Here is a 14,095-nt window from a genome sequence, read left to right as displayed (position 1 = left end):
TTGGGAACGCAACTTTGTTATTTCCTCTTTCCAAAAGCATTATAAAGCAAATGGAAGTGAAAGTGGTTTTATTCTTGTTCAGTGCAGATAACTGAAGGTTCAAATGAAACTCTCTCTGTGTGTGTGTGTGTGTGTGTGTGGGTGTGTGTGTGTGTGTGTGTTCCTGTATTGGTTACTCAAAGCCATAAACAGTGAGGCAGAGACTCTTGTTCTCAGTTGGCTGTTGATGTCTTTGGTGCATGACCACACAGGAATTTGTGTGTGTGTGTGTGTGTGTGTATAGATTTTCATTTGGCTTGTGTCCAATCACAGTTCTCTAAACACACCTCATCCGACGGCTGCTTTCACACTGTCTTCTGTCTTCAGATCCACGTTTCACACACAGTCGGATTCTCCAACCTCCCGATTGTGCGTCCATCAGGCGGCTGAATTGGAGGACAGGCGCCGATGAGAGAAATGAAGGATGTGGGTGGGGAGGAATGTGTGAGCCGGGGGAGCAGTGACGAGGAGGAGGAAATTAAGGAGAAGGAGGCAAAGGGTAGAAAAGAGGAATGAAAGGTGAGAGGAGTAAAGACTATGAGGGTCCTGTCCGCAAACCCTGCAGGTCCATGACTCCAAACTGTGGGATCTGTGGAATTCAATCACTTAGTGGGAACTTCCAGGGAAGTGGATGAGAAGAGAAGAGGAGGAGGAGGAGGAGGAGGTCGCTGGCAAAAAATGTGAAAAGGACAGTACATGCTGTCTCTTTCCATTTTGGGGGGAAAAGAAAAACGTTGTACATATTGAAAGACGCGTTGCACAAGGAGGAGACATGTTCTTTGTGTTAACTCTCACAACAAAACAGAAAAAACTCAAATTAAAAGATGAATTCTCTCATGTGAGGAAACTTTCAGCAAAACCTTGATGTTATGTCACAGCTGTAAACTACACTCAGTTATCACCTGCAGCACATTCAGCTCTTATCTTTCATGAGCTGGATCACACCTGTTTAAACTGCGTCATGCAAGCAGATATTTAACTGTGCACACACACACACACACACAAAAGCACACACACACTCACACACACACACACACACAGGAGGAACAGGAACAAAGGAAGTTCTGTGTGACTGTACACGTCCTGTAACATAACTGTGGAGGCCATCATGGCTGTGATTGATCTGTGGTTGATAGAGATTAGTTAAAGGTTGCTGCAGAGGTTGACATTTTACATATTTGATTCATGTATTTAAAGTTGCTGTATGTAACTTTTTGTTTATTTACTCATTTAAACGTAAAAAACTTTTATAAACCTTTAATAAGACCCTGCCTTTATTTGCCAAGAGCTCCATGAAGCTATTGTGAGGACGGAAACGCTCATCTGGTGCCACGTTGAGTTGATCCCATACACAGCTGAACCAAACTGAACACCCCCCCAACCACACACACACACACACACCTGTGCACCAGTTTGCACTTTGAGCCTCACCGCCTCCATTGTGATCCCACTGGAAACGTTCAGCCCCAGTAGATGCTGCACAACTGGGACCAACACGGGAGGATGTGGTTTATTTGTGACCCACAGTCCAGCTGCTGGAGGGTTTCCCATGAGGCCATGCATGTGTGTGGGAGAGAGAGAGAGAGAGAGAGAGAGAGAGAGGAGGGGTTCATGGGAAAACAAATGGGCGAATCAATGTGGATAAATGTTAGTGCGCTCGGAGGAAACACATGGTCACAAGCACAGAGGAGAGAAGTCATGTGTGTGAGGGAGATTATTCAAATCAATACTTTGACTTTAATACTTCAGGTCACTGCCTCTGGTTTAATGGATTAACGGAGATTCTTTTAACAACATGAACTGTATCGTCTGATTCTGTCTCAACCTGATACACGTTTTACTTCTTTACAAAGATTTGTCAGGAAAGGACAATATTACGATCAGCCAGAGCGGACACACAAAAACAGTCGTGGTGGTAGTTTCTGTTGTTGCCTCATTTCCTGCACGAGGACGAAGCCACGACACTTCAGTGCAAAGTCCTCAGTCCAAAATAGAAACTTGAGAAACACAGAGAAGACATTCAGTCCATTCCAGTCATCTGGGATCACCCTCAAGGTCATGAGTGGGTTAGTGGGTGGGTGGGGGGGCAGCCGAGAACCCCCCCCTCACACACACACTGTCAAGAGCATTAGGCACAGACACAAAATAGAGTTGGGTTTTTCAGCTCCGTGAACTCCGGCGTGTTTTAAGGGGACGAAGCAAACAGACAATAAATCTGTCGTCGTCATCGTGGCTGAAAAACAATGGAATAGAAATCTGTTCAGGGACTGTATGAAAATGATTGGGTTGTAATGTGCAAGAAAATCGTCTTTTGTCACGAGTAAAAATCATGTTGTTCTTAATGTATTCTTCTAATAGTAAAAACAACTTGAAACTGTCACCATTTTAAAAAAAAGCTAAATTATAAAGTGATTATATAATAAAGCTTTTTTTAAACTTTGCTCCGATGCAGGATAAAGTTAAAAGTACAAATACTGGCCACTCGATCAAATCAGTAAACAAAGCCCCTTTGTTTGAGTAGGTCCTGCAGCAGAGGGCATCATGGGAGTTGTAGTCTTCAACACCATCGCTGATGAAAACATACCTGATGCAACTCAAGTGAAAATCATGTTCGACGGACTCACTAGCTAACACAATGTGTGTTTCCTTCATTTAAGGAAATGTGAATATGAGGTTTTGAACATTATTAACATTTTGGATAATGTGAATCCAGAAGTCATCAAAATGTAAAACATTGTTCTAGTCGTATTAAGACATTTAAAGAGGAATGTTTAAACGTTATATCTTTAAGGATGAAATGTGTAAGATTCAAAGAGATGAGAAAATCTAGTCCCTGAAACTAGAGACAGGATTTCTATGACCAGAATAGAACAAAGGCTGTTTAGACCTGTCATGCATTCTATAGAAAAAACCCTCAGAATACATCTGCACTCTCTTAATAGGTGGAATATTCACAGAACTCGCTAATGTGGGTATTTTCCTTCTTAATCCATGATAGAACTCATTATTAATACCTTTGTTCTGTTGTGTGTTGTGTCTCGGGCACACACACGTTCGTGCAGTGCGACACACACTTGTGCTAGATGTGTGTGGAGTGGGGGGGGGGACTTGCAGGGACTTACCATGTTGTCATGAATGTCTGCCCATGAAGAAACTGATCAGTTTAACAAGAAGGCCTCCCACCTCCTCAAGCTCAGGGCGGGGCTCTGTGTGTGTGGATGCGTGCTTTGTGTGCGTGTGTGTGTGCGCGTGTAAGTGCGTGCATGTGTGTGTGTGTGTAAACGGTTATGTGTACATGCCATCAAGTGTGGGGTGGTCTGCAAAGGAGGCGGAGACAAACAAAAGCAGGATGTGATACAGCAGGACTCCACTTCCTCACAGAGCTCCATTCAGCAGCAGCAGCAGTGCAGGGAGCGCCACCTATTGGCGAGAACCCACCACAGCTGCTGCGTGCTGGTAAAATTCCATTCCATTATTTGATAAGATCCGAGGAGCCTTGTGAGTGTTGTCGGGAATTCCAGTCATGTGAGGCTGGAGAAACAAAAGGCAGGGGGCCGGCGGTGTGCCGGCTGCTGGAAGAGGGTCTTTTCTTTTCTGTTGTGTCTGTTGTGTATGTTCCCTGAAGGCTGAGCTGGACCCCACCCATCTCAACACACACACACACACACACACACACACACACTGCAGAGGCAACACACAGCTCGAGGTGTGAGACCCTCTTGTGACTGAGAGGTCACAGGTTCAATCCACTTAACTTCAACCTGATTGGCAGAAAAACAAACATCTTCTTTTACACGTAGGCAGCAGGAGAACTCTGAGAAGACAAGTTGGACGCTGCTCAGACGTCTCCTATAGAAGCTCTAATTTCCATTTGGGGTTTTAAGAGCTGCTGCTTGAAGACTCGAGAGCCAGAAGCCATTACACTAGGAGACAGTGCATCAGTTTTCCCACAGGGCCTCCTCCCTTCACCGCTATCGGCCCTGGCTGCATGAATCCTGAAAGCAAATGTTTAATATATGTCTGAGAGGATGATGTCATAGCGTCGGTTACATAATGACACCCTGCTCGCATGCATCACAAGGAGCTGTCTGTCTGGATGATGATATATCATTTGTCAGGGCAGTACTTTCCTGGACTTAACTGGCTCTCTGGTTGGGTTTGTGTCTGGTTTCAGGAAACTAACTGGGCCAGGTTTTTTTCAGTGGAGTGTTTTACAAATGGACGTTTGTACAGATTACAAACCGGATGTCTCATTGTGTGTTTTCACGACTCTTGGCACAACCATCAATAACATCCTGACAGATGTGATTTCCCTCAAGGCGCTGTACTGAAATGATAGAGGTGGCAGGTTTTTTTTTCGCCCTAACTTCGCAGATGTATTTTAACAAATTCGACAGGTGAATGTTTTAAAGCCCGAAATCAATCATTACTATTGAATTAGTTGATTTTTGCTGCGGAAACAAATCAAATCTGTGTGAATAGTTTGACGCTGTAGACCTTCGACGAAGCTGGAATGTCTAAGATCCAGAAAGCTGTGGTAGATTATTCACTGTGTCACAACACTCACTGTTATTCAACTTCTGCTAGAGACTAGAAGACATGTGACTGGAGGTGATGGTGCAACGATGTGTTTTGAATAAGTTGTGTGACTTTATTGTCTATCTGCCAACACGTCTGTCCACTGTATTGGTCCTGACGCTCGATAACTTTTCTGAAGTTACACAACTGTACAACATCTGCAGGACAGGCTGAGGGGCTTGTCTCAGCCTGTTGTGAACTCTGATAAAAACAGAAATGTCCTTTAAAAGGAGGAGTGTTCTGAGTGTCAGCTTCAGGTACATTCAGTTCCAGAGCTAGAAACTCATCCAGACCCCATCGTGGTCACACTGGGCCTCTGGTTCTCTGAGGCTGCAGCACCATCTAGAGGCCAAGGTGGGCAACGTCACTGTTTGGACGGCTTAATACTATTCAACATGGCCGCTCCCATGCGGACGTGTTGTTGTTGGTTCCTGTTTGTGTGAAGAAGCAGAAAAACCATGAGGGAATTCAGGTAAACAAACACAGAGAAATGAATCCATTTCAATAAGTTCAAACTGCATAATGGAGCAAATTGCTTTTGCATCTGTGGTAAAGGCCTCCACATTAAATTTAAGCATCTTAATCTTTTGCATTCAGGATCTTAACTGTTTAATCTCCCCAGACGCCATGGAAGTCAAAGGAGTGGTTCACTGTGCGCTGCAGATCGAGAAACTGACCTCGGACAGAAGCTACGGGAACATCTGGATCCTCCTCGGTGACCTCGAGGAGTCGCAGGTCACCGCCGAGCAGCTGGAGGTCACAGACATCGTCAGGGTTCTCTACAGGCTGCTGAGGACCTGCTCGGACAACCGCGTGAGGAGGAAGGTCAAGAGCCTGTTGTCCAAGTGGAAGAGGCAATACAGCAAAGTGAAATGTGGAGGGGAGAGCGAGGAGGATGGAGGGGGGTCCAGGGAGGAGGAGGATGGAGGGGGGTCCAGGCAGGAGGAGGAACCCCCCTGTGGACCAGCACAGGCAGGTGACGGTGGAGGGAGTGTGAAGGCTGAGGAAGAGCAAGAAGAGTCAACCACAGTGGAACAACACAACCTCCAGACTCCCACTTCCTCTTCATCATCATCAGTGAGAGAGAAATGTGCTCAGCTGCTCCTCGCCGCCCTCCACCCCGAGCCTCCGGATCAGGACCAGGCCTCACGGCTGGCCGGAGACATCGAGCGTCACGTCCACGAGCTCCACAGACACAGCGAGGTCAAATACAAAACCTGCGTGAGGAGCAAGGTAGCCAACCTGAGGAATCCTAAGAACAGCCACCTACGCCGGGGCCTCCTGAGCGGCTCCCTGACGCCCGAGGCCTTCGCCCGCATGTCGGCGAAGGAGATGGCGAGCGAGGAGCTGCGGCAGCTCAGGGAGGAGTACTCGTCTCGGGGTGTGAGCGAGAGGCAGCTGCCTCAGGGGGTGGAGGGGACGCAGACGCAGAAGATCCGCTGCAAACGGTGCGGGGGGTCGGCCTGCAGTGTGACGCAGGTGTCCAGGGGCGCCCTGTTCCTGCCTGCGTGGGTGAGGCGTGGCGGCGCCGACGAGGATGCGATGACCTTTGTGACCTGCAGTGCGTGTGGGCAGCAGTGGTACCACAGCGGCTGGGTCTGTCTCTGAATCCAAGTCACGATGTTTGGATCCACGAAGGAGGCTGAGTTTCATCTCCTGATGTTTGTTAGGATGATTACACAAATACTACTGAACTGATAAATCATCATCTTGCTTAAAACAAGTATTTTCTTTTTCACTTTGAAACACAAGTTGTGAAGCATCCTTGCGTGATGCAGCATATAGAAAAAAATTTTTTTGTATTTCTTTGCACGGCAGAAACGGTGAAAACCTTCAACTGGAGGTGTAAGAGCCAAGTCGGTGTTTATTGGAGCCGCAGATTTGAAACCACAACTTTTCACAAGGCAGATCTCGTCCTCTTCTTCTTCTTCTTCTTCTTCTTCTACTTCTTCTTCTTTTTCTTCTTCTTCTTCTTCTTCTTCTTCTTCTCGCTGAATCATTTCCTGTTTCCTCCACTCGCTCTATTTGTCCGTCAGCGTGTCTCATTTACTTCTCCTGTCTTCCACATGTCACCTTTCTCCCTCGCTAATGCCAGCGTTCATTGATCTGTGGGAGAAAGAACAGGATCCTGTTGCACTGATGTGTAAGCCACTCTAGCTGTGCATGCTGGGTAAATTCTTCTGCCGACAATATCCTATTCATTTGGAGAAAACTGGATTGTGCGGATGAGCCATGTGACCGTAGAGAAGGAGCATGTGAGTCAGTAATCTGCCCCTCTGAGCCACGGCCTCGGGGGTTTGATACCCGTGGTCCTGCTGTGTGTGGAGGCAGTCGACGTGGCGCTGAGCCTCGCTGACACGTCAGTGTGACATCACAGCGATGGGCCCTGTGAGGCCGAGGCCCTGGAGTTTCAGAAAATGTCTCTTTTTGTTAACAGTAGTGAACCTTCCCCCCCCCCCTTCCCCCCCCCCCCCCCCCGCTCTCCTGATTAGTTGCATGTGTTCTGATATGGGTGATGCAGCCCCCTCGTCACTGAGATACAGTAGGAATGTGTGTGTCTGTGTGTGTGTGGTATCTGCAGCGTTGTGGCGTTTCTCTGTGTTGTGTCTCCTCTCAGATCCTCCCTATCTTTCTTCTGGTTGTTGTGTTGTGTGAAGGATTTCACCCCTTCAGTCACAGCGGTGTGTCAGTGCTGCTGCCTCCACCCTCCTCCACCTCACACTGACAGAGAGAGAGAGAGAGATAACGTAGGTGGAGGTAAGAAGATGGAGCTGCTAATGACTCAAGTAGATGTTCATGCAGTTTGACACATGGTAAGAGGTTTTAAATATAAACCATTTTGAGTTCTAAACCCTAAGATGTATCACAGTAGATTCCATAGACGTGAAATGTCACCCGCCCTCAACAATCGTTTTACAAATGAGTTTCTAAATGTAAAATGACTGGATTCATATATTTATTCTCTTATCTTCCGCTCAAAGTTCACATTGGCATCACTTTCATTATTCACTTATAAATGCTGCAGAGACATTTAGGTTTGTAGCGTCTTGCCCAAGGACACTGAGGTGTGGGAACCAGGGACATGGTGGATGTAGTACTTTGTTACTCTTATCAACCCAGTAAATAGTCTTTGTTGCTTTATTTAGAAATCATAGTATGCTGAGTAATTTCATTTCTTCACTGTGCAGTCGTCTGTTGACCCCTGAAATTCATTTAGAGCCTTTTAGTTCAACCCACTGATCCTCGTCCAGATTTAAACTCGATATAAAGGTTTGTTTCCTTGATGAGCAGCAGAATAAAGGACAAAGAGTCAACTCTCTTTTTTTCTAAACGGATGACAGAAGCACGATGCATCGCGGACACATGCAGGAGAGCGCATGATGAGAGGAGGCGGGACACTCCCGGGTCATATGAGCGTCACCGGCGGCTGCGCGGGGCCACAGAGCAGCGGGGGCCACCACCGCAGCTCCGCGTCCCCGGCTGACAGCTGCACCCGGCCGGCATGGAAGAGGAGGCTCCACCGTGCTCACAGGTTGGTTCCTCAAGTAGCTGAAACTTTCATCCTATATTGGAGGGGGGAATGCGTAGTGAGTGTGTAACTGTTAAGCGCGCCCTTTATCGGACAAGCAACTCGCCGCGTCGTGTCTTTACGCATTCCGTTACGCACAAACTTTGATACGCACAGGATCCACCGCAGGAGCATGTAAGTGACAACGCGTGCTACTTTTTTTCTGATAAACAATTAGATGATGTATTTCCGCCATCTTGCTCCCTGCTGCTCTTTCCTCAAACTAACTTAAATTGTGATCAGAACATGATCTGCGCACTGGTTTGGCTGCTCGTCCGGAAATGGATCTCGAAATAAGAAAAACATTTCTGTCACAAATACCAAAGCTACTCGGATCTGTGTCTTTATGTGGAAGTAAACTTCAGTTTGAGTTGTAGTTCCTTTGAGTTGTTGGAGTTATGAATAGACTCCATTGATGATAAATGAGCCTCACACTCAATCTGAGTCTCCTGAAATCATCATCTTCGTTTAGAAGATATAAAGTTATAGTATTTTTCAGTTTAGTGTAATCGTGTGTTGAGTTGTAAACTTTTTACAGTCTCCTCCTCCTCCTCTGTTGAATGAAGCATATGACTCGTGTGTGTGGTGTGTGTGTGTGTGTGTGTGTGTGTGGTGGGGGGGGTTCTCAGCTCATGCTTCAACTCTGCTTCTTAGATTTTCTCTTTTAAATGTTAAAGTGACCGCTCCACAGTCATTGTTTCCCAGGCCAAAGTGGACATTTATCCAGATCCTACATTTAAATAGATTCCCTTGAGTCCACAGCAGAGTTCAACTCCTCACTTAAACCTAACTTCATCTAACAAGCTGCAGATTTGCTCAGTTTAGGCCTAATTGGCTGCGGACTGCACCAAACCTCCTGTTGTGTAATGTACAGATGGATGAAGACAGGAAGTGATGGAACTGTGTGTGTAACGTTCTGTCCAACGTCTTTTTCATAATAGCTGTACAGTTCCCAGCTTGAAGTGAAATAATAAATTAACAATGTAAAGCTTAGATGGAGTTTGCAGAATTCATGTAACGTGACAGTGCTTCTGCAGGACTTGAGGTACTTTATAGAATTGGTTGGGTGCTGGAATTCAAAATACTTGTTTTACCTAGTACACCTCAAAAAACAAAAGATAATTATAGTTTACTTTTTCTCCGAGCCCAGTGTGACATCTTTAACTGGTGGTTTGGTCCAACCATTAGTTTAAAAGCTAGACCCAGCATATATTAATCTATGTTATAGTATTTGTGCTTAAAAAATTTCAGAAACCATTTATTAATCAATAATGCTTGTTAATTGTCACAACAACCGATAGACGCACTCAGCCAATCACAAGTGAGTGTCAGCTGTCAATCATGACGTTTAATTTGTATAGCATCAAATAACTAAACACAACCAAACTTGTCAGAAAAGTGAACAAACAATTGACTTGGTCCTTGTCCCATCCACTAACATGGAGATAGCATCTTAGACTCTTTTGCCTCACATTGTGTCTCTGGCTGGTCCCAGTGTATCTCAGACTGATACCAGTACAGCAAGTGATGGACGGGTGCTCCGTCATATTATCTCAACTGTGGCGGAGGCTCTGATCCTGTGTCCCCCCCCCCCCCCCTCCCCTCAAAGCTCCTCCTTCCCCTCATTTAAACCTGCTCCCTAAGATTCCCCACCGACCTCTCCGAGCTTTATTGTGGGGCGGAGGTGGAGTGATCGCAGCGAGTCTCCGTGTGTGTCACAGGATTATATTCACACTTTAAATCCTCATCAGTCACTTGCTGGGAGCTGAGCCTGTGAGTGGGAGCAAACTTTAATGCTCTCTCTGGTTGTCTCTCCACAGATTGTCTGACAGGATGAGCCACGTGCGGACATAACGGTGAGGAATCTTCCTTCTGGTGCTGATGACTCACTGGGTCCTGTGATCTGGCTCCATGTGATGTGCTGCTCTCCACAGATCGTTTCACGCACGACACGTTACGCAGCGTAGGAAGCTCATTTGTTGCGTAGTGTAATTAGGGGGCAGTGGCTGTTTAATAGGATTAGCTCAGTGCACTGACTTTGGTCTGATCTGCAGTTCTCATGTGAGGAAACATGTAAGCTCTCACAGGAAGTGGAATGTTGATCGAGTCTGCGTATTGAATAGTTCTTACGTGTATTTATATCATAAAATAATCCGTCTGGGTTTCTTCTGATTATTCCCTCTATTCTGTAAAAGGTCAGAAAACTCACAGCGCTTGTTTAATTCTATCAAATGTCCAAAACCCAAATATAGTCAGTTAATTATCATTGAATTCATTGTAGTTTAGTTAAATATCTTATGACAAAAGAAGTTCAAAATGATAATTTATGAGGAACCAGTTAGTTTTTTTTGAAAATGACAATTCTGTGGTACATCTGCTTTTTTCTGGTTATGTCCACCAGATGGCACTACAGAGAAGACTTTCATACCCTCCTTAGTGAAGCTTACATACTATAGAGTGTAAATAAAAGTGGAAGACATGATCCAAAAGTGAAGCCAAAGCGTCTGACTCGCCCCCTGGTGGCCTGCTGCAGTGTAGTTAATAGATCCCGCCTCCTCCATGTTAGTGGATAGGAGATGGAGCAGCTTGAATGTTCTAAATTGACCTTGCTGTTTTGCTCTTTGGTATTAAAACGTTTTCCTGCTCCTCAGGTGAAACCCCGTCCTCCACTGTTGGCTTCCTCAAACTTTCGTGGAGACTCAAACTGCTCTGACCACGACCATGACGTCCAAGTCAACTTTCCTGAAGGTGATCCTTCTGGGTGACGGCGGCGTGGGGAAGTCGTCCCTCATGAACCGCTACGTCACCAACAAGTTCGACTCGCACCTCTTCCACACCATCGGCGTGGAGTTCCTCAACAAGGAGCTGGAGGTGGACGGGCACAGCGTCACGCTGCAGATCTGGGACACGGCGGGTCAGGAGCGCTTCCGCAGCCTCCGCACGCCGTTCTACCGCGGCTCCGACTGCTGCCTGCTCACCTTCAGCATCGACGACCGACAGAGCTTCCGCAACCTGGCCAACTGGAAGAAGGAGTTCACGTATTACGCCGACGTCAAGGACCCGGACAACTTCCCCTTCGTGGTTCTGGGCAACAAAGTGGACGTGCTGGAGCGCCAGGTGTCGGGGGAGGACGCGAGACGGTGGTGCGGAGAGAATGGCGGACACCCGTACTTTGAGACATGCGCCAAGGATGCTACGAACGTGGCGCCGGCCTTCGAGGAGGCGATTCGCGGTATCCTGGCGTTGGATGACAGAGCGGACGACCTCATCCACTCCAACACGGTGGACTTACAGAGAAAGAGTCGCCCGAACCCCAGCTGCTGCTGAGCCGAGAGGAACGCCCCGGCTCACGAGACGCTTGGTGCAGTTTGTGGTTCGGCCAAAAGAGGAACTGGTGTTTGCCCGGCTGCGTCTGAACATTCTGCGGTGTTCTTCTCACTTCAGCCTTTTTAAGACGGATGATTACATTTCAAAGAACGGACGACATTCGGTGCCAACTTTCAACTTTTCCTTTTTTTACCATCAAGGGACCGGAAACTTCGTGGACCAGCTCGAAGTTCGGAGACGCGGTTATTACTCGATGAAAAGCAATAAAGAACGTCAAATGAAATAAAAGCTCTAATATATCTTTGCAGGTTTCATAGATTTATTTGTGGTTAGTAACAAACTTACTGAAGAATACTTGCTTGATATACCTCAGTAATAATCACTATTCATATGTTGTACTTGCCACATTACACCAACCAGCTAGAAGCCAAAGAAGCTTCAGGAAAGTCGGGGTGAAAAAGTGATTTATTATTTTGTCCTTGCTGCAAATTATGTTTTATAAGAGATAATATTTTCCTCCAGTATAACAGTTATTTAATTAAACTAGATTATAACCAGCTAATGCTGCCAAATAATTATAATGACTTCCAGCACAACACAATTAAATAGTAGGCCAAAAATGAAATAGAGGGAAAATACGTGATATCTTTATTTTGAAAACCCTCTTTGTCCCATTTATCAAAAGTCAGAGATATTCCCCCGTTTGTGGTTTCAGAGTAAACACACTGCTTCAGACGATTTCTCCAGTTCCAATTTGAATGTGTGTACTAAATGAAGATGATTTGGTTCATTACGTGAACTCACAAGTGTTGCATCTATTGAGTGAGCTCTGCGACGTGTGAGGGAAGACACCTGCAGGACTGCGGTTGTTCAGTAGTTTCACAAACGTAATGTTCTCGAACCCACATCCTGATTCCACATCAGAGCTGTGAAGAAACCAACTGACTCTGGTCTCTGGACGGTTTCCACTGAGGTCTGAGGAGTCAGACACCTCTAGTTTGAGGTGAGATGTGGTTTTGTTTTGTTGAGGCAGCGCTCGGTAGCTCAGATATTCAACAAGCAGAGGGGTTCAGGTTACTACAGGTGTAAATACACATCTATTATTTCTTTATTGTTGTGGTTAAATTATCTTTATGGGTTACATGAATTAATTGGCTCAGATTTTATGGTTCAAGCATAAAAATGTAAGAAGCTGCTGCTTTTCTATTTATAATTATAATAATGTAATACCTTGAGTTGTGGAATGTTGCTTGAATATAAAAATCCATTTTCAGAGGTCATCCTGGGTTTTATGGGTATTTTTACTCCCCAAAGGAGTTTTCATCTGTGTTTGTTTTCCTCTTAGTTTAAGCAGGATTACGCAAAAAACTACTTAACGGATTAGCATGAAACTTGGTGGGAGGAGGAAATATGGGTCAGGAGAGAATGGCTGGAATTATTTTTTCACTTTAACATTGCGAGAGTCTTTTTTTCCACATTCTTCTGGGAATTTTCTGAAGAATTAGGACAGAAATTTTTATTAAGAAACAAGAATATGTAGAGTGGAGGAGTTTTGAATCAAATAAAGTATTTTTGGGGGTTCTTTACCCAGTTACTGTATGGTAATACATATAAATATTCCTTTCAACTGCATTTGAAGTTGATTTTAGATTCTTAGATCACTTCAGAGACCCGAACTCAAGAAAGAGGCAGGAGACGACGGTGTCACGATAATAAAAAATATCGGTTTTACTAGAGAAGGTTACAAAAATCATCACTATATAGGAGTCATATAACTATTTCCAACTTAAAAAATAAAACCAATAATGAAAACACCTACAGGGGACTACGATGCCATCAAAGTACAATGGAGTTTTTCTTTAGAAAAGAGTGGGTGGAGAGGGGGGCGGGGGAGGAGGAGGAGGAGGAGGAGGAGGAGGAGGGGGTCAAACACCGCCTACCATAGTTGTCAGAACAATTGACTACACATCACCTGAAAAACTGCAAAGACACAGTCATGTCTCCTTCATGCAAACAACAAGGAAACAACAACACCCTGACACGCATCGTCTTATAGGAAATTGAAGTTTGCCTTTACATCAACCTGGCGGCAAAGCACGTATATTTATCAAACATAACACACATGGCAATATAGTCCTTTTTTATACAGAGTAGACAGCTGCACACATGGACGATACCGACATGCTTCATCCCATCAAAGTTCAAATATGTGTCTTCTTCAGTGTTTTTTTTTACGGGTGAACTAACCGGTGACATTCCGTTTGGAATATCGTTTGTGATTATCAAACCATATTTGATTATAAAATCAATGTATGAAAATTCCTGACTTGTTTTATGCAGAGTGTAAACATCCGAACCCGCCTCTGTGGCTCACGTGAGAAGCATGACATCGAAAAGCAAAAAGGAAACAATACAAAAAAAAGTGACGTGTTTTTCCAACTTTGAAATTAAAATCAATGTTACAGAATCACAAGCTGCCTAAAACTGATCAAACCATAAAAAAATCAATTCCCATTTTTTTTTCTAAAATCATTTTTAAATGTACACGTCACGAGCACCTCAATCCATCATCTCATGACTGCA

At 45.2% G+C, this 14,095-nt stretch overlaps 2 protein-coding genes across 2 annotated transcripts; both read left to right on the top strand.

Annotated features, from left to right (window-relative positions):
• Positions 1-4,388: 4,388 nt before the first annotated feature.
• LOC133933679 (transcription elongation factor A N-terminal and central domain-containing protein) lies at positions 4,389-7,062 on the top strand. Its single transcript, XM_062380855.1, has 2 exons — positions 4,389-5,089; positions 5,240-7,062. The coding sequence occupies exon 2, from the start codon at positions 5,245-5,247 to the stop codon at positions 6,223-6,225; it is 981 nt and encodes a 326-aa protein (XP_062236839.1). The 5' UTR covers positions 4,389-5,089; positions 5,240-5,244; the 3' UTR covers positions 6,226-7,062.
• Positions 7,063-7,101: 39 nt separating this feature from the next.
• On the top strand, positions 7,102-11,815 carry LOC133933680 (ras-related protein Rab-9A-like). The gene is made up of 4 exons (XM_062380856.1): positions 7,102-7,430; positions 7,959-8,149; positions 10,006-10,041; positions 10,837-11,815. Exon 4 carries the CDS (start codon positions 10,907-10,909, stop codon positions 11,510-11,512), a length of 606 nt encoding a protein of 201 aa, XP_062236840.1. The 5' UTR covers positions 7,102-7,430; positions 7,959-8,149; positions 10,006-10,041; positions 10,837-10,906; the 3' UTR covers positions 11,513-11,815.
• The last annotated feature ends 2,280 nt before the right edge of the window (positions 11,816-14,095 follow it).

The sequence above is a fragment of the Platichthys flesus genome, chromosome 22, assembly GCF_949316205.1.
Source record: "Platichthys flesus chromosome 22, fPlaFle2.1, whole genome shotgun sequence".
Classification (NCBI taxonomy): Eukaryota; Metazoa; Chordata; class Actinopteri; order Pleuronectiformes; family Pleuronectidae; genus Platichthys; species Platichthys flesus.
This window is presented reverse-complemented; position numbering and strand designations above follow the sequence as displayed.